General features: G+C 36.1%; 1 protein-coding gene across 12 annotated transcripts; it reads right to left on the reverse strand.

Annotated features, from left to right (window-relative positions):
* On the reverse strand, nt 1-19,930 carry LOC18448040 (uncharacterized). Of its 12 annotated transcripts, none has more exons than XR_016049176.1 (14): nt 19,397-19,930; nt 18,416-18,537; nt 18,140-18,327; nt 17,591-17,759; nt 9,853-9,896; nt 9,600-9,711; nt 9,428-9,461; nt 9,140-9,258; nt 8,795-9,040; nt 8,056-8,361; nt 7,421-7,519; nt 7,228-7,278; nt 3,215-3,302; nt 1-270 (listed from the first exon to the last, which is right to left on the reverse strand). XR_016049176.1 is itself a non-coding variant. In XM_020675918.2 (13 exons), the coding sequence occupies exons 1-13, from the start codon at nt 19,596-19,598 to the stop codon at nt 122-124; spliced, it is 1,623 nt and encodes a 540-aa protein (XP_020531577.1). In that variant the 5' UTR covers nt 19,599-19,930; the 3' UTR covers nt 1-121. The 12 variants fall into 12 exon arrangements, 7 of the variants coding, with proteins under 7 accessions (XP_020531577.1, XP_006858179.1, XP_088714148.1 ...); XR_016049177.1 differs by having other exon boundaries at nt 8,012-8,361; XR_016049173.1 differs by having other exon boundaries at nt 9,140-9,312.
* Nucleotides 19,931-21,608: the final 1,678 nt, after the last annotated feature.

The raw sequence follows: 21,608 nt of genomic DNA on the forward strand, positions 1-21,608 counted from the left end.
TTAAAAATACAGCGCGCTATGCCACATTTATTTTCTGCCAAAACATTCACATACCAAAATTTAAGAATTTTCAATCTTCCGACAATTAGTTGCAATTGAAAGAACTAAGTCCTCAAAGACTTTATACATGAAACTTGTTACTAAAAATTGGAGGACGAATAGCGGCAAAAGGTTGCGAAATCGGCACGGGAGCTGGTAATGCAAATGGCTGCTGCGGGCCAGCTACCATGGGTGGAGGCATATATAACGTAAATGACTGCCCTCCAATACCTGAAAAAAGAACATGAGAAAGTATAAATAAATATACTTGTAGTATTTGGAAAGATAGGTAAATCGCTAGGATCCAATTACCGCTCGAATCATTTGATAACAATGAAAGAGCCATTTATAAAAGCAGTGCTTTGAAAAACAGCTTAACGCAGTGGAATCGTCCACCCACTGACCCCAGCTACGATTGCCAATCTGGCAAATCCAGAAATAAAAGAAGAAAACCATACAGTAGATAAGGGATAAACTCTATAAATCTGCTGATGTTGCGGGTAATGACTTTTGAGGTTGAGGGATCGAACCCCCACTTCCTCTTTTCTTTTTCCATGGTACATGTATCACTTTGGAATATTGAAAGGACAAAAAAAAGACACTACAAACTAGTCTTAAAGGTGAACACCCACATGCGCTGGCCACAAACCCACAACATTTTTTTTTAAAATTATATTAACATTGTATTGATGGATAAGAAAAACAAAGAGGACCCAAAGGGCCAAAATACAGCAGGTCACCGAGGCGGGTGACCAAAAAGAACAAAATAGACTAATATTCATGATAGAACTTTCTGTATTATACAAAATATTTAAATGGTTTATGTATCATCTTCTAACTTTAAAAAAAATTGACAGGTTCAAGCCTCTGTTTTGAAGATGAATGCACACAAGCACACTAGCCACCAAAACCACAATATAATTTATGATGAAAATGGCTCTATTACATGTCATACACGTTAAATTGTGTAGAGCTACTCCCGATCCACATTATTGATTTTTTAAACTAAAAAGCAAATAAACTCCGTGATGCCATCAGTCTGGGTGCCTTTGGATAAGAGAACATGTAAAAACTACCTGGAGTTTGACCTATATCGTAACACAAAGCAAACAGTCCCATATCACTATCTCAAATCCCCCCATGTGATTCGACAAGCTTTCTCTACAAAAATCAGTAGCCATCTTGATAGCCGAAAAAGGGTGACCTCTTCATATTCTGGGAAGGCGGCGAGCATCTTCATAACCAAACTAGCCCCTGAGCCTCTTTTTGGGGCACACATTCAAATGCTTTAATACATTTAATAAGTAAATCATCGTTGTCCAACCAAACACAAGATAGTTTGCAAGCTGTCGTGCATTCCTAGGCTGGACCACCATTTGACACTTTTAAGGTGAGTGACAAATGCGCAACCTCTTCACATGTGCAACTACCCTTCGAAGAAAGTACACTTTCTTCCAAGCCACACTCAATAATTTAATGTCAAGTGTTTACTTACATAAAATTAGGGGAACCTTTATAGTGATTAAGCATGTATCAGTCTGCATGCCCCAAGAAAGCCATCATAGAATGACCCTCCTCAGGTAATGCTTCCAGTCTTCCTAGAATGCCTAGGTTTTGGCTTATCTATCAAGAAAGCTTGAGACTGCAGACAATATTCATGCAACTTAACCACCATCTGGTGATTGATGTGAATATAGGTAGGCTGATCAAAGCAAGCAAGCACACCTTAAGTGATATGACTACTAATCATCAAATTCACTTTGATTTCCTGTCCTTCAAAAGATCTCTCATCTTCTATTCCAAGTTCTCCAAATTACTACCAAGTGTAGGACTTGAGACCCATGTCTACTTCCTCCAAAAATCCCCACACCAAAACAAGAAAAAAAGTCACCCACGCTAAGAAACTCATAATGCAATCAACAGCTTAGTTGGAGAATAACAAATGAGAAAGATCAGGAGCATATCTGGGAGCCCATTGCACATTTAAGTGACTCTTGGAAATCCACGCTATTATTGCTTAAGCACTAATGCCTGGCCTATTGCCAATCAAAGCCAAACAACATGCAAGAGACCCTTCTCAATCAGCATCAGCTCAGGCAGACTTTCATGATTCTTTTATGGGTGGAAAGTTAGATTTTGGGTACGTCTTGAGATGGATGTTTAAACTAATCCAATAACAAGGTCAGCAGAGTATGGTGAAGGTTGTGAAGGGGTTTCTATACCTTCCCACAACCGGTTTTTATTTGTCGAGTTTCTTTCTCTGGAACCTACCCTACTCCGTAAATTCATTAGCTGCTCCCTTCAAGATCCAACGGAGTTCTCTTTTGAGCATCTACAGCTGGTTATGATTAAGTTGGAGAAGAGATTTAAAGTACTACAGTGCAGTGCAGCGAAAGATGCTTAATATGAGATCTTGCTACCTACGACTCAAGAAGACACTAGTTCAATACCAATTCTCTTTAGTGGGGGAACCATGTAAACGAATGATGTCCAGTTATTTTTAACTCCTACATTTAGGAAGTTACTATGAAGTGAATTTTCAGGAAGACAAAAAACATTGCAGAACATCATCATCTTCCAAATGCACACCAGGTGTATTCACATATGTTAATTTCAAGTTCTGCACACTACACAAGCTCAATTCAGGTTCAATTAAAATAGATGAATATTTCATCAAAATTGAGTTCAATCAGTTGATGACAATCACAAGTATCCGATGCTTTGGCAAGTAAACCATCATACATGCTAAGATCTCCCATGATAAACTCAATAAACCATTCATTGAACCATATTTTTACTAAACAATAAAACATCTGTTTGACATCTATTAATATCCCTTTCAACATAATTCATTAAAGAATTGATCATTTCAATCCGATTTGTTGTCTTCATGCAGTTAAGGCCACATTTTTACACAACAAATACAGAGCATGCAAATAAGAAAACCAAGCATGTTGGTCTGTTTTTTAGCTTCAACGAAAAAGCCCTGAAAGCTTCAAAAATTTGAAAGTCAACTTGGAAAGATTTATGGCGTTCATCTAGATGGACCCTCCAATTGAAATGACATTTATATATAGCAGTGACATACCCATAGACCGAATAATCTTAATGTTTAGTGATTTGCACATGCGAACATCTAATGAAGAGTTGTATGATGCAAAAAGCCATAGATTACCATGTTGTTTTGGCAAATGAGCTTGATGAACAGCAAGGTGAGGGCGAAGTGAACCTTGTGACAGATTTGGCACTCCTTGAATGGCATCCTTCACTCATTACAAGGACAAATCAATCAACAGAACAAAGCAATTTGACTATATAAAAAAACCATCCAGAAAAAAAGAAGAGTAGATAACAGAAGCTCTCGAATAAATAGGATGTTGAATAATATAGGAACTGCATCTTAGACATTGGCCGCAAAAATGACGTTAGGACGATACAGTCAAGAATGGATGAAAGGAAAAAGTGGCTTTAAAAAATTACAAACATCCAAAGGAATTTCTGCATCTTACATTTTTTTTTAAAGAAAACATCAATTGCAACTAAATAACAGTTTGTACAAGAAGTTTAAAGATTTAACCACATCTACATAATTTTAGGTAGAATATGTATAATAGAAGGAGTTGACAAGGAAGAATTATGTTAGTCAAAAGCACCAAGTTGGTTCCTAGAAAAGCACTTGAGATAACCTAATAAAAATATTAAAAAAATAATTCAAAAAATATAAATTGACCATAATACCCCCAAAACTTTTTAGGGGTATTTTGATCAATTTATATTTTGTGAATTATTTTTTTATATTTTTATTAAGTGCACCTTGATAAGTAGAATGTCGGCCTAAAATTTCAAGTGATTTGGATTTGTACAAAAAAAAATGAAAATTCAAATACGAAATAAGGTCGTGACCGTCAGATCGGCCAAGATTCAATCCATTGGTTGACACTGTAGCAGTCAGCATGTGGGCTGACGAAAATGAACAGTGATTTCGCCTACACTTATCACTGTCCAAAGTTCATCGCATGGTCACAATTGTCTGATAGTGTTTCATTTTTCATTTTTTTTTCTACAAATCGGAATGATCTGAAATTTGAAGGCTTTGTACATCTTAGTGAGGCGCACCTAATAAAAATATAAAAAAAATAATTTGTGAAAAATAAATTGACCAAAATACCCCCAAAATATTTCAGGGCTATTTTGATCAATTTTTTCATGTAAAATATTTTTTTGATATTTTTTGTAATTCGCCTATTTTTTTATAAGCACACACTCTAAATTTCATGTCATTCCAATTGATAGAAAAAAAATGAAAAATGAAACACTAACGGACAATCGTGACCATGAGATGAACTTTGGATGGTGATGAAGGTAGGCGAAATCACTATTCATTTTCGCCTATAGACATTTTGTAGTATCTTCTATATATATATATATATATATATATATATATATATATATATATATATATATATATATATATATATATGGATGTGGTTTCCATAATGTCACAACCTTAAACAATTCGACTAAGGTGCACCTTCAAATTTTATCATAATATATAATTTTGAGGTAAAATAGTCTTAGGATTATCTCAAAATCTATTTTTATATCTAACTATAAAATTTTAAATTTCAAAAATGGTTAAAATCAAGTAGATCTATAAACATATGGAAATTTTGAAAATGGACGGTGTAGATATTATGTTGTACGATGCACTATTTCTGAGACCCAAAATCTTTTTATTTTTCATAGTCATACATCTCGATGTTGAGATGATCAATCACAAGGTTTTTCAACATTAAAACAACCTTTTTCGTATATATATATATATAAGATTGTCTGATCTCCAGTTCTGTCAGGCATCTTCTCGATATCCGCCTTTTACCAAACCCTAAGAGGTCCTCCATGGGACCTTCCCCACCTCCAACCACAGTTGCCAGAGCTTGGTTTTCTTTCATTCCCCCAAAGGTTCAATTTTTCAGCAGGATGGCCATCTCCGATTGTGTTTTGACTGTGGATCGAGTACAAATCTGGGTATGCAGATTCCTAATTGTTGTATCATGTGCCACAATGAAGTTGAATCCAACACACATCTTCATCCATTGCAACCTCACCGGATAGGTTTGGGGTGGCCTTCTCCAGCTCTTCGGATGGTCATAGGCAACTCCACATTCCATTCATCAACTGTTATTGTCCTTCCTCTTCCCCTCATGGCCCCTGTCAGGTATACTCCTGTAGAGAACTGTTGTTGCTGCCACAATTTGGGTGCACTTGTTGAATAGAAACAACAGAACAGTCCGTGGCGAGACAACCCATGTCGAGACCCTAAAGAGAGAAGGTTAGCTCCTTGGTCACGTTTCTGGCACAAAAACCTTTCAAGCATTGGTCTTTGGCAGACTTCCACGAGACCTGGCAAGCAATGCTCTCTTTCCAATCCACTTGCATCCCTCGAGCATCTTTGTGGAGACCTCTAGATTGTGACCAATCTAAGCTCAATTTTGACAGTTGCTCCCTAGGCAACCCGGGCTCCTCGGGCAACGAGGTATCTTCCAAGACAAGGATGGCTGCACCCTGTTCTCCTATTCTTGCTTCAGAGGCCAAGCCAACTCCAACACAATGGAGGCTACAGCCCTCCTCTTCAGCCTAAGGTACTTCGACCACACATGGGGTCCCTCCCTGATTGTTGAGGGCAACTCCAAGAATGTCATTGCATGGACCTCCAGAGCTTCACCTTGCCCATGGAAATGGATCACATTTTTGAGAAGATTTTCCATGTCAAGGGATATACATATTGTATGGAGGCACACTTGGAGGAAGTCAACGTCATAGCCAACGCCCTCGCTAAGGAGGGAGCAAACCTACATAACTCGCAAGGGACTTTTTTGGGAAGTTTTTGAGTACTCAAGTCCCTGTATATTATATTCTACCTATTTTTTGGGGTTGTATAGATTTTTTCGGCCCTTTATGGAGTTTTTGGGTTTGAGCACTGGACTTGTGGGCCGTTGATTTTTTTGTACGCTTCTTTACTCAATACAACAGTTAACATATTTAAAAAAAGGACAAAAAAGAAAAGAAAAAGGCCATATAAAGCCGAGGCCATGTCATAAAAAGTAAATCCACATATCAAAACCCTGCTGGAAAATCCAAATCCGATGCCAAAAATCCTTCAAACTGTCATTTTGACCTCAAAAACTATGGATCTGGAGAAAAACAAAAGAAGGATTTCAAGCCTACATATAATGTATCTTGTAAGACAATCTCTGGACCACCCATTTCAAGTGTTTACAGGTCGGCCATATCTGCACCATCTTTTAAGCTTCAAGTTTCATAACAGGGGTGAAAATAGAAGTCAGGCAATCATATGGATTTCCTGAGCCAGACTGCAATTTCTGGCAAGAGTTTTCATATGCTCCTTTATTTTTAATGTAATGCCTTGGCCTTATGCTAATTTATTTAAGTAACTATAGGTTTTTATAGTTCATTGCAGTTAACTTGAATCTATCATTTCTGCACATATGAAATCTCATCATGAATGACTCCTTATAGTTATATTTGGTTTCGAGTATGAGAACAAAGATTTAGTTCTATAAATACATAACCATGATCATTGTCCAATAATGATGTTTCAAGGAACATTTGCCCCAGAACAAAATCCCTATATTGATATGCATGATGAATCAATGTTCAAAACGTTGCAGGCGGGGCGCCCAGGGACAAGAACTGGTAGGGAACCCCCAACCCCCCTCCCAAAAAAACAAAAAACGAAAAACAAATAGGACTAGGGAGTTCTTAGGGAAGGGGTTTAGGCCTTAGGGAGTTTTTATGGCAATTTTAGACCCCCAAACCCCTTGAGATGAAAAAAAAAACATATATTACAGAGAGACTGTAAGACACATTAAATTGCATGAAATCCTACATATCATTATAGGAAGATACATATAATACACAAAGTCACAAAGGGGTCACTTGGCCATGCATCAAAAGTCAAAAATAGAAAAACAAAAGACAAATATATGTCACCACCCCGAAAGTCAAATGTCAACCAGACAGCTCTATTGCATCAGTGGAATAAGAAATTCCATAACACTTATGGACACATGTACCAAAGCACTTCGAATAACTCGTTTTCAGGATGTCAATTATGGGCATTTAAAATTTGTGCTTCAATTCTCACAACTAAACTTTCTTGCTTACGTGGGAAAGTGGAGGCACATAAACAAGTTGTCCCATGCGACCAACCATTACCTGCAGCAAAAGGCAGCTTCAAATTTATAGGTTTAATAATAGCTAATAGAGCAGTACCATAATTTTCTAGTCATTAAAAACCAAAATATATGTGAATGGAGATTGAAAAAATCAACATAATAATTTCTCTATAATGACTAACTTGATTATTTGGGGGCATAAATGCAGGCATCCCTTGAATGGGAGGAAATTGGCCACCATATCTGAAGGGCTGCTGCCTACCGCCCATGTTTCCAACAACCTGTGACCATGCCAAAGAAGTTCTTTAAGCATTTATAAACAAAGCATTTCTAGGATTTAGGTAAAGTTATTATTTAATCTACAATGTTCTGGAGAACTGGAGCATGAAAAATAACATCATCTAGGGCACAAATCAGACATTATAGTTAAGGTAAAAACACTACATAACCAGCACACGGACAAAAACAAGTACCAACAATTACAAATCGAATAGCAGGTTTGTAAAAACCTTTGGCCGTACTCCTTTTCCTTTTTCATGAAAAATACCTTTAGCAGGATTCTAGAAGCATAGACTGAGTAATGGATGCTTGATATACCATTTCTCTTTTTCTTGATCGGTATAATGTTTTTGTAATACCAAATAGTTTAAGAGAACACACCATTGAGAAAGAAGCACCCCATTGCCCCTTATATTCTAAACAATACTAACATTTTGAGAACTGAAATTCCGTGTGTGTAGATGCCCCCTATAAGGATTACACCCATCAGTTACCTAACAAAGCAAATTAGTCGAGAAGGTGGAGAAATGCAAGATACCCTCCTGATTGCAGAAGGCGTTCCAACTGAAAAGGTGAATGAGCCATTGAGAGCCCTAGCAACTCTAACACCTCTATCAAGTATCTCTTTGGACAGGTCGATGGTCCTTCTATTGAGCACTTAGCAACCTTTTTGTGTAGTCTCTTTTGCAATCAATAGGATTGAATGCGCATTCTCCTCCACAAGTGGTTAATTTTGCACGGCAGTTAGCAGAAGGATATATTCATCATAGGGGGCCATCTACATAAGTGTATTTTCTATTCCCAAATTGCCAACGATTTAAAGTTAAAGTCCTCCAATGCTCATCTGGGAAAAGAAAAAAAAATGACTCAATTTGCAAGTTGGTGAGTTTTACTATGGAATTAAACACCTGTAAAAGTTTTTAGCACAGAGTGAAGGCAAAATTCAAAAGAGTAGGGCCTAACACAATAAATTTCTTAAATATCGAAAAATAAAGGAAAACGATTGAAAAAGTTGTGCAAGTAGAAGTACGGCTTTCCAAACTCTAAGTTCATATTAAAGTGACTTTTACTTGGTTTAAAAGTATAGATCTAAAACAATTAATTGATTAATTGGCAAAAGAACTAATAATGTAAAATTGTATATCAAGGGACTGAGTGCAAGGGGTAGTTGTGTCAATTGAAAAAAAAAAAGAAGTTATTCTCATATATATATTAGCATCCAAACTCTTCAAGTTCAATGATAAAATTTATAACTTCAATGGCATAAAAGTACATACAGGCTGTGCATATTGAGACCCACTCCCAACGTTTCCAGTCACCATGTTGTTGTATTGGACAAATTTAATTGGCAACATGCCATGAGGGGCAAAAGTGCTAGCTTCAGCTCCAGGATATGTAGCAGCAACAGGTACCACAGAAGAACCGTCGTGCATATAACCACCAGATACAAACACTGGTGATGCCGATCTACTACTTGGAAGAGATGGCAAAAAGGTTTTTGCACTTGGATTGAGCTTGAAGTCCTACCCAAGAAAAGAGAAATTTCTCATATTCAAAATCATAAAAGCCTAGTCCCTTGAAAATGTGACAAGAAGAATAAACATATATGACAGTTGACATACTTTAGCATGAGAATGACCGATTGATTTTCTTATGGGCACTGGTTCATTTGAACATGCTGATGATGTAGAACACAAAGTGACATTAGAATCTGCGGTTTGAACATCTGAGCGTGAACTATCTGTTGCAAGGAAGGGTTCAGATTCTATAGCATGGTGAGCACTTTCACTTATATCTGCACATAGTAATATAAATCAATTCGTCACATGAAATATAAACATCTCAGTTGTGAGACAACAATAAGAGACAAAACAATGAAATACTCTGGATGAAATGGATCAAGGTCTCACTTGGCAAAATTGACATGGGAGTTTCATGTACAATCTGCATGGTTAGGAGGAAAAGAAAGGTATCAAAATTGATTCATCCAAACAGAATTGGTTAAAAGAGGTGTTCTACATTTGCAATTTAACTTCACTCCTATCGCCAAGAATTATACTATTTACAATTCCTTCCACTTACAGGCAAATCCATAGAAGTCCCTCCAGAAAATTTCAGATTCCTGCCTCCGTTCTCAGCACAACATTGGACATGAGCATCTTCCTTCATATGTGACCTGCCTTTTCCAGCCTGTCTGTCAGCAAAAGTAAGTCGATAAATAGATAAGGTAAAGAGAGAGGCAGTGAGTTCAGGTTTGCAAAAACAAAATTTCCACTCAGGAGAACAAAGAAAGACGCATCAAATTTCACATGTTTGGGAGAACAAAAAAAATTACCCATCGTCAACTATAACATAGAGGTTACTGAAAGGCTCTTCAACCTGCATGGGTACAATAATAAAGAACTCAAAAGAAGCATAATACCTGATTTGATCAATCGAACAATTCACATTAACACAATTCACTTCAAATAGAAACCAATAAGACTAACGATTTTTAGGGGTAAGTATTCACGAATCTGCTGATGAAGTACTCTCTGTCTTACGTCTTACATGAGGAAATTCCTCACAATGTCCTACATAGTACCTATTGACTTCCTCAAATTTCATGCAGACATAACATAGAATAGTGAATCTTTCTTCTTATAAACATAGAGTACCCTTGACACCTTTTTAAAACTTTTTCCATCATAAAAGCATGACACTGGGATGACACCTCTGATGGCAAACAACCTTCCTGCTGTATAAATTTGTTCCTTTTTAACAAAAATTAGTCCATTACCCGTCAACAATAAAATGTGTTACAATAGTTACCTATTAGAAAACAAAATTAAGAAAAAAGAAGAACATATGTATGGGCAGTGATTTCATGCAACAGTTGTATAGTAATATAATGCAACAATCTTCAAAAACTATGTTAGGGTCATTTGTTTGATCCAAATTTTAAAATATACGCACTTTTCATTCTAACGAACAATCACAAAAAAGAAAAAATTGAAAATGCAACCTAGAAAGTAGTTTTTTAGCCCAATTCACATCGGCCGTCCATTTTGTTAAGATGCTTAGATCTAGGCCTTTGAAAGACTTTTTCTTTTCCAATTTTTTTAGATGACTTTATTATCATTAGATGAACAATGTTAAAAAATAAAATAAAAAAATGATTTTGAGTTTGTAAAGGCTAAGATCTTGAAATTCACCAAATGAATGGTCTAGATTTGTTGTTGGAGGGGACTCATTTTGACCATATCTAGGGTTCAAATTGAACTTTTTTTTTTTTGGATTGATTATTGAGATGAAGAGAGTGTGTATGCAAAATTTTGGGTCATACAAATATCACAAACATGGTTTTCTAGTAGTGTGGTTGCATTATACTATGATACAACCATTGCATTAGATCACTGCCTCATATATATATATATATATATATATATATATATATATATATATATATATATATATATATATATATATCTTAGTAAGTCATCCCAGTTTTATTTATTTTGTTGTTCATGATTAGTATTTGTTTCCTAACAAGTTCATTTTTAAATTATTATTTTTTTGCAGCAAGATTTAAAATATTATTATTTTTTTGCAATAAGATTTAAAAGATCCTAGACTGTAGGAGGTTTATTTATGCATTATATTATGGCAATTACAAGTAGAAATTTCAGCTATGTATAGCTCTGTAGAATTCCGGAGTATAATTTCAAAAACTTTCTTTGTTTTCTTCATTGATAGCTGGAATTTCTACTTACAAATGCCACTATACAATGCAGAAATAAAACTACTATAGCCTAGGATCTTTAAATCTTACTGTCAACAAGAACTTTATTTGGAAATGAACTTGAACTTACAACTTAGGAAACAAATAGTAATCAAGGACAACAAAATAAATAAAACTAGTAAGACTTACTAAAATATTGCCTAGGGCTACCACCTTAGGAAATGGCACAACCCACACCCAATCACATCTGAGAGATGGCGCATTTGATCATCAGATCTTGTTTATTTCTACATTATATTGTGACAATTATAAGCAGAAACTCCAGCTATTAATAAAGAAAAAAATTCTTTTTAATTTATGAAAAGTGTAGCTGTGTAAAATTCCATAGTATAATTTCAAAAAAATTATTTTTTTCTTCATTGATAGCTGGAATTTGTACTTACAAAAGCCACTATACAATACAAAAATAAACCTATTAGAGCCTAAGATCTTTAAATCTTACTGCCAACAAGAACTTTATTTGGAAATGAACTTGAACTTAACAACTAGTAATCAAGGACAACAAAATAAATAAAACTAGTAAGACTTACTTAAATGTTGCCTGGGGCTACCACCTTAGGATATGGCACAACCCACACCCAATCACACCTGAGAGATGGTGCATTTGATCATCAAATCTTGTTGAATCCACCAATCTGAACTGAGAAGCACCTTTGGAACACCCTTACTTAAAATCTATGGGGCTGAGAGCATAGGTCACGATTTGGATTTCTTAGACCATTTTCAATCCTTAGGGCAATCCCACTAAGTGGTACCCCCTAGCCTAGTCTACAGATGGGCAATCCCCCTTCTCTTATTTGTTTGCGTAGTGTGCGTCACCCCAATGTCCTCATGGGGACGGCGTGCCACCGAGAGAGGAAAGAGGAAGCTGGAAAGAGAGAGAGAGAGAGAGAGAGAGAGAGAGAGAGAGAGAGGGCTAAAGTGTGTTTGCAGATGGGAGGGGGGGGTGGTTTCCGACCTTATATAGGCCTTAAGAGGCCTAGGGTGTTCCAATCAGATCAGGATTCAACATTAAATATTTAGATAATATGTAAGGTGAGAAAAATAATCTGAATCATTCATCTCTGAAATCAGCCATCATGATATAGGGAGAATCTTAGGAACCTTATCCCCTAAATCTTTGGACCCATATCCACTTCTAGATAAGATAGAATTTTATTTCAATTTTCTGATCGCAGTAGAAGTCCTAGTCCAAGTAAGAATCATAATTCAAATATAATTCCTCATGCAATTAGGATTCTTTAAACAAAAAATATTTTATTACAAGTTCTAATTAGATTATGAATTCTAATGCAAGTATGAATCCTAATCCAAATAGGACTCCTAATACAATTATTTGTTTAAAGAGTCCTAATTGTATTAGGATTCCTATTTGGATTAGGATTCTTACTTGGAATAGATTCCACGTCTGATCAGAACTTATAATAAAATATTATTTATTTAAAAAACCCAAATTGTAGTACGAATATTATTTGAATTAGGATTCCTACTTGAACTAGAACTCCTAATTTAATCATCTTTCTGACATTAACAAAGGATGACCCTCTAGAAACCCTTAACAATAGTGCCTACGCCCAAGGGAAAGGGCTCTTGGACATGAAAGCTTTGTGGTCTCCTGTGTGCAGATATAAGCCTGTGAGAACAAAGGTCAAATCCTCAAAAGAACTTCCACACAATATGTACATATGATAACACATTTTTAGGAAGCAACCCTATAAAGGGATGCTTGTACATGTGCATGGAGATAGTTCCATTGCTCTATAGTGATACATGCATTTGACTAGCTCTTAAGAGGGAACCTGTATTCCATGTATCGGTATCTATTTACTAGTCAGCTTTGACAGGCCAATCACAAGCCCCTGCGCATGATTGTGGGTCATGGGTTCCGTTGGGTTGTTCTGATAAGATAGTTGTGGATCATGGTTTCTTCCTCGTTGGAGTAGCCTGACAGTTACTTTTCTTAACTCATTAGTACCAATTCACTTCTAGATGTATTCATAAGTGTTTTGAGAATTCTTAAGAACCTCATAAATATTCTTTTTCAGCTTTAATTATGATTACGTGCTTTTTTTTAAGAAATTTTTGAAAAAATTTATTTATGAGGTGAAATCTAAAAAGGGAAAATTTGATATTTTACAATTTAGTAAGGGGCTTGATTTTTATGTGGGATCCGCGTAGGGAGCCAAGGGCCCAACTCCCATATGTGGGTAGGCCACATAGGGTGGGAAGTGTGACCCACAAGGGCCACATGTCCCACACACAAAGTGGGACACCCTTAATTAAATTTAAACTATTATTTTATTATTTGAGGCGTCCAAATTGTATTATAAATCCTATTTAGACTAGGATTTCTATCTGGACTAGGGCTCCAATTTAATGAGAAATCGTAATAAAATATTATTTGTTTAAAAAGTTCTAATTGCATTAGGAGTCTTATTTGGATTAGGATTCCTACGTGGACTAGGATTCCTACTTTGACCAGAATTCAAATTAAAATAGAAGTCTTATCTAGAAATGGATATGGATCAAAAAATTCAGGGGAAAAGGTTCTTGAAATTCTCCCTAAATCATGATGGCCAATTTCAAGGATGGATGGCTCAAATTATTTCTCTCTCGCCTGACAGATTATCTAAATATTTTTTGGATAATGTTGAATCCTCATTTGATTGGAACACCCTAGGCACCTTAAGGCCTATATAAAGAGGGGGGAACCCCCCACCCCTCCCAATTTATATACACACTTCAGCCCTCTCTCTCTCTCTCTTATTTCCTCTCTCTCTCTCTAGGTGGCACGCCACCCCTATAAGGATATTGGGTGGCACACACCACTCAAAAAGAAGAGGGGAGAGAAGGGGCATGCCCATTACTAGACTAAGCTGGGGTGCCACTCAGTGGTATGCCCCAAGGTTTAAAATGGGTCTAAGAAACCCTATTTGTGACTCATGCTCTGAGCCCTATATATTTCAGATAAGGAGGTTCCAAAGGTGCTTCCCAGTTCAAATTGATGGATTCAATAGGATCTAAGGATCAAGTACACCATCAGTCAGGGGATCGAGTGTGTGTGCTAAGTCCTAAGGGGGTAACCCTTAAGCAATATTTTAGTAAGTCTTCCCAGATTTATTTATTTTGATGTTCCTTATTGCTAGTTCTTTCCTAAGGAGTTCATTTTTAAATAAAGTTTTTTTTGGGGGGCATTAAGATTTAAAAGATCCCAGAGTGCAGTAGGTTTATTTCTGCATCACATTGTTGCATTTGTAAGTAGAAATTCTAGCTTTTATTAAAGAAAATAAAGAAATTTTTTAAAATTTATGCTCTGGAATTCTACACAGCCACACCTTTCATTTAAGTTTTGTTAGCCACAGGGTCAATAGAACAATATTAGCCAAAGTTCTAAAAATCACCGATCCGAAATGAAATCACCTGATCTGAATCGAAAAATGGTGGGGCTGATTCCCATTAAAGATCGCGAGCCAGCCAGTTCCCCCCCCCCCCCCCGCCCCCCTGAACCAACCTGATCCCTCGACCGATTCTGTCAAACCAGAGACCGCACAACTAGCCTACCTTAAATTTTATTTTTTTTCTTAAAATTTTATTTTTTCTAGTCTATTTTTATTTGGTGATTTTTTATCATTTAAAGACGGGTTGCAAAGGGACACAACCCTTTTCTCGTAAACAGGAACCATGCATGGACTACCCCATGTGGGTCTAAAGCTCACTTTCCTCTAAACATATTGTACATTATTCTACATGTTCATTTCGTAGATCTAAAACTCTGAAGTAGTTCAATGTTACTTGGTATATGTTATATCGTCATTCTCCATTCTTGGTGACGAACAATAGGGATATAGGTAAGCAAGGGTATACGTAAAATTCATATGTTGTTTTACAAATAAGAAATTCTAATCAAAATTAAACACTATTATTAACGAGACAGACATACCATGGGCACAATGTGCAGTAGTGACACCCAAATCAAGAGCCACCACATTCAAGAGTGACCCTTCCTTTCTTTTCTTTTCCCATCACCACGTTCAAAGCATGCCAAAATAAAATCGAGCCCAACTAGAAGCTTAGACCGGTGCTGGGAAAAGAAAATAAATGATTTAGAAAAATAAAGCAAAAGCAAGGTTTTAAAAAACAGGCCGCCCAGGGATTTAAAAAATAGGCCACCTAGTGCCTAAGTGCCCAAGAGACCTCAGCTCACATGCCTAGGCCTATGCACCCCAGTCTGGGCGGCTGTACTTGGGCAGGCCCCCATGGCCGTGAGCCTTTTTTTTAACTTTTAAAGAAGCCCAAAAGGGCAAAAGGGGTAATTTTGACCCCCAAAAAAGTACAAATAGATTAGAGGGGTTATTTTCAACCCCCAAAATTAAAAGAACACTTCCATAAACCCTAAATCTCTTAGCTATACTTATTTCTGAGAATCAAAAGTATTTTTTGTGGTTTGAAGAAGCATCCTAAACTTTTCTTTTCTCATTGGAATTATTTTTGGGGTAGTATTGGAGGTTGGAGAGTTGGAGTCCATCCTATTATGGAACATGGAGATTTGGAGACTATTATTAATACATAGACTAAACTTCTTACTTTGTAAAATTTTCTATGATTTGAATTTTAAAATTTTGAACAAGTTTATTCTTAACATGTAATATGTTTGTATTGAAAAAATATGTTACAATACATACAAACTGCAATAAATTACTAAATTGACACATTTATATGCATATATGTGCGTTTGGACAGCACATATATGTATAAATCTAAAGCATTCATACTACAAAGCACCTGAGGTTCTGAGCGCCAAGCTGGGCCACCCAGCATTTTTTGAAAAATTGAGCAAAAGAAAATTTAACGGTGGATTAGACCAATGTAGCGACAGAGATGGCTTAAAATTTTTTAAATCGCCATTAAATTTTATGGTCGGATCTGGCCGATCTAGAATTTGATGAAAATGAAGCATAAATTTATCGGCCTGTTAGAAAAAATGATAAGATGGAGAGTTAAAAACTTCTATCTTGATCATACGGAGAATTAAAAAAACTTTTGCTTTGATCAAGAAACACCCAAGCATGAAATAGGTTCTTAGTGTTTACATATTTCCAATAAAAAAATGAAATCTACAATGCAATACCCCCATTTTCTTTAGAAACATAAGAAACTAGTTTTTAAGAAATTTAAGTGATTTTTTTATCTAACCGATCCGACCAATTTTCCAGATGGGCCATCTGGGTCACCAATCCGTTTTTTTTTTTTTTAAAAAAATATTGGTATTAGACCTAATTGAATCAGGACCAATCTAGCTGCTCAATGTTTGATTTTAAAAATTTGTTCTATAAATCTAATGGACCTGAAATTTTGAGGGTATCCGCATCTCACCATCTCCAACTAGAGTATATGCACACAAAAATTAAAATGACCAACATATCCCCACTCTTGTCATACTCCCAATATTTCAAGTCATATAGACTTGTAAAAAGAAAGTATTAAAAACCAAACAATGTCCAAACAATGCCGATCATAAGACTTGTCAAGATTTAACCTGAGCAGTAGGGCTAAAATTGTTCCATACTTGGGCTACCAAAAATATTTTCTATGTGTGAGTGTATGTATAGAGCCCCTGAGTACTTGAAAGATTCATGAAACAAAAGAATTGCAGTCGCTAGATCCGTTATGGCAATATTTTCCTTCACATTCTTCTAAAGGATGACCAAAATGACTCAATTCTTTAATTCTCAAACATATCCAATAGTTACATTGCATGGTATCCCTTTATACGATGGGAAAGCCATGACAATGTTTTGGGCCCTACTTAAAGAAAACTGAGACTCCGCCACAACAAATCTACGTATCCAAGATGTAGAAAATTAGTTCAACTATTAAGACAATTGAAATGGCGGCCAACCTTACAGTTACAGTTATGCATAACTAGAACTCAAAAGATGCAGACAATCAATGAAATGAAGCATTAGAATGTAAAATGACCACACATTGTGCAACTGCCAAAATAAACTTTACCAGCAAATATAGGAAACTTACTTTGATCCACAAAAATATCCCGAGAGACATAAGCAGAAGTAAATTGGATGAAAGCTTTGAAGCATCTTAAAGTTGCTGAATATAATCATCAAGACATAGAACCCGATTCCTTTTTTTGGAGAATTCAGCTTGATAAAGAAATGTTATCACCTCATTCTCTCATAGTGAAAAATAGTAGAGTCTATTATATGGATACAAATCCAAGTATATGCATGTAACCAATGAAAGCAAACCTATTTAAGATGTCAAATACAATTACCTGCATCGAGCAACTGTTATTCATCACTTCAATTTCATGACCCATTTCCAAAGGTTTTGAAGCAGTACTTCTCAATTCTATTTCCTTATCAAGTTTTGCAAATGCATTGTTCTCCAATTTATGTTTCAGATCTGAAATGGCAGTATTTTCATCTATGTGGTGCAAGTTCCTGAGGATATTCAATTGTAAACAAAGTTAATCACCCATTTATATTACAGAGCTAACAATAAATATTTAGACCAAGAAGTGAAAACCAGGAAGATCAACTTCACATGTAAATAAGTCGTAATAAATCACTGGCTATCATATTGGATCTCCGTGCTAGTCATACATTGTGTTTATAAATCATGTACATTTCATGTGCATCAAATTTGAAATATGATTCCTTCAAAACCTAGTGGAACTATCTCTATCGACAATTAAACACACTGGTTAGATCACTATTGACAAGTGCAATAAACCTTGCAGGGGGAATCCTTCGGTTAAGAAACAATTTTGCTTTAATGTTAGTTAAGAGACTTTAGAAACACATTCAGGTCAGTCACTTACTCATCCGAGCCATTTGAAAGGGTAGTCTCTAGTGCAGAGTTTTGAATTGCACCATTGTCAAAGTTTGGCACATCTGCTCCGTTCTCAGATTCATTAAGGCAAGATTGAGCACTGACAGACCCAATCATAACTTCTGCATTTTCACCACCTACGCTATCAAAAAGTCCATCTGCAGGTAGTGGAATATCCTAAGAATAAACCAAAAATAAATGAAATTAAGCAGCAATAAATATCATGCAATGCAAAATAAAATAACCACAACATCATGCTCCTAACCTTTGCCAGCACTTGAACAAGGTCTTTGGAGAGAACAACCAAAGTATTTATAAGAGGACTTCTTCGTAAGTTCACATTGATTTTTCCTTTCCTAACCATCCTCGCGTTTTTCAGTACAATCCCTGTAATAAAATAAACAGTACGATAAGATATAGACAGAAGAAATAAACAAATGGCAAAATGAGCCCAATCCATTAGAATCATACCACCAGATTTTCATTGTTTCAATAGAACAAATGTTTTCTTATCAAGAAAAACCAGACGGAGAAAATGCGAGAAGCTATTTAGAAAAACAAATGTATGATCAACCTAAGGAAAACATGAGTCGCCATATTTTCACATAAGCATTTCAATATAGAATCACAACTTGATTTGGGCAAGAATAAGATGAGAAAATGCAAATTTACAACACATTTGATCATATCTGAAACAAGTAATGACTCCCAGTGATCACACAAGAAGATCACTGAGAAATTACCATAGAAGTCAATAAACATAAACTCCAAATACATACCATAATGAGACCACGTTGGACATAACCACACTTGTAGAAAACCAAAAGACTAGATTCAATACTCAAGGTGAAAATATGAAAATTCTTTTGATGGGGAAAGAAATAAAGTAAATACACAAAGAGTGTGATAGCACAAACGACCCACAATAGTCATATACCCACCTAAGATCTCTACCTCACGATCACTGTAAGAACAATAAAAGTATCAAATTGTCTAGCATTTCATATTTTAAGGCAATTTATAATTTATAAAACTGATGGGTTCAGGATCAAAATGAGACAATAATTCCAGCATCAATCCCAAATGTTCATGTCAAGATTACACGCGCCCACAACGAAAATATCCACACAGTATATGGAAAAACCAAACACGAAAACATAAAAACAAGAAAACAAAAATAAACGAAAATTTCTTAGATGGAGAAAAACATAATTGACGACAAGCAGAGATCGGAATGAAAGAATACCATATTCCTTGTGAACAGAAGCAGTGTGAAAGATCCCATCATAAATGGAGCCATCTTTGACCTGGACTTGAACAGGCAAGCCTATGAGGCACATTGTGATCAACAATAGATCATCTCTCGGTCTCCCTGTGCACTTGATCCTCGCATCCTTGGTTGCTGAAACCATTCCCATTCCCATTCCCATTCCCATTCCCATTCCCATTCCCCCTCCCTCTTCGCTCTGTGCTCGCCCTAAAGCTCTGAAATGACTGGGTGCCTTTTTGTTAGAGAGACAGAGAAGTGGAGAGAGAGAGAAGAGAGGAGAGAGGAGAGGGAAAACCTAATGGAAATTCTTCCGTAAAGTGGAGAGCGTTAAAAATGAAGGTTCGTAGTCAAGGAGGGAAAAGGAGAGAGGAGTTAATATTTCGAGTAGTGAGAGAGGGAAACTAAGCAAGTGGGAAATTGACGGAGGGGCTAGTAGCCGAAGGTAGGGGTGGGTCGGGTCCGGTCGGGTCAGATTGGGTTAAGTCAATCTGATTGATCAATTGGGTCGGGATGGCTCCAGGTCTATATATAAAATATATATATTACGGGTTATATACAACAGACCATTTACCTTCTTGTTCTTCTTTTGGGTAATTTAGTGGGGAAGAGGCCTCTACCAGTTTTTTTTAAGTAAGAGTTAGATTTTTTAAGGTGTAAATACTTAGAATAGCAAAACTCATTACATTTGTCGAGAAATACGAAATTATATGGATATAATCTTGTATATTTTTACCAATTCTATCGTTTTTTTATGGATTCTTATACGAAGCTTTTATATATGTGTACGGATAATCCCTTATCATTTCGTCCAATATGAATAGTTCTTCTCATTTTATGAATCTTTCAAGAACGTTATTTTCTTGAAGTTCATTCAAGAAAGTTTTGTATTGGTTGGTATTCCACCAATTTGTAACGTAAGGTTCCAAACTTTTATTAAATGATAGAGAAATTCCCGAGGGCATATGGCAAGGAAGTCAATGATTTCTTTTTGGCCACTTCTAATATGGGAATTGTTAATGAACCTGATTCATTCGTCGACTCTATATGATGTTTGGATGAAACATGAGTTATTTTTTTCCACTTCTAATCTTGTTAATGAACCTGATTCATTCGTCGACTCTATCTGATATTTGGATGAAACATGAGTTTTATAATAAGGTATTGCACCTGTTGGAATATAGATATCTCGAGTTCATATTGATATATATTAACTCATAATAAGGTATCGCACCTGTTGGGATATAGATATCTCGGGTTCATATTGATATACATTATTATAGATGTATATGTATATATCTCTTGATAAGGTTAGGTATTATCATACCATAATTATCTTATCTAATTGTGTGATTGTCCTCTCTATATAAAGGTACTTTTGATGTAAAGATTCATCAAAAATAATGAAGATGTAGCCATTGGGCTTTAGATCCGTAGACGTAAGGCTTCGGCCCGAACCACGTAAATCTTGTGTTATCTATGTTCTCTCTTCTTCTCTCTCCATTCTATGCTCCCACAAATTCTAATATGGTATCGGAGCAAAGTCACGATTTGTTTTTGGCTCCTGTTTCTAAGATTTTTGGTTCACGCTCATCGATTTGTTTTCGGCTCTTGTTTCTGAGGTCTTTGGTTCACGCTCATGTTTTTTATTTTCTGTTTCTAACATATTGGCTTCCATCCTCACAAGGACTAAACCCCACAACCATGGCTCTATCTGTTACACCATTCACCTGCATAACTATTGCATGTTAAAACCTATAAACTCCATATCCATGTCTCATTCCCGTTCCTTGTCTATACCGACCTCTGTACCTGTCCCTCGTGCCCAAGTCTCAATTCCATAGCCATCATTCTTACCATCAATCCAATCCCCTTCATATCTCCCACTTTCATAATAGTAATAAACCCCACTTCATGAGCTCCTCATTTGATGGTATTCACCTTCGTACATATCACTTTCATACATATTGCCATTACTGGTTAGCTTCTGGTTCTTCGGTCCTTCCATCATGGTGTTAGGGCCTTCCATCATGGTATTAGAAAACTGCTTCTGATTTTTCCATTTATAAGCAGCTGATTCTGTACCACGAGATCCTCTTAAAGAGGCAGAGATTAGAAAGCAAACCATTAAATGGAAGAAGAAAGAGAGAGGTCTTGTTAGAGAGAGACTGTGTTTGTGTTTTTATAGAGA

The sequence above is a fragment of the Amborella trichopoda genome, chromosome 2, assembly GCF_054954075.1.
Source record: "Amborella trichopoda isolate Santa Cruz 75 chromosome 2, AtrichopodaSantaCruz75HAP2 v2.0, whole genome shotgun sequence".
Taxonomy (NCBI): Eukaryota; Viridiplantae; Streptophyta; class Magnoliopsida; order Amborellales; family Amborellaceae; genus Amborella; species Amborella trichopoda.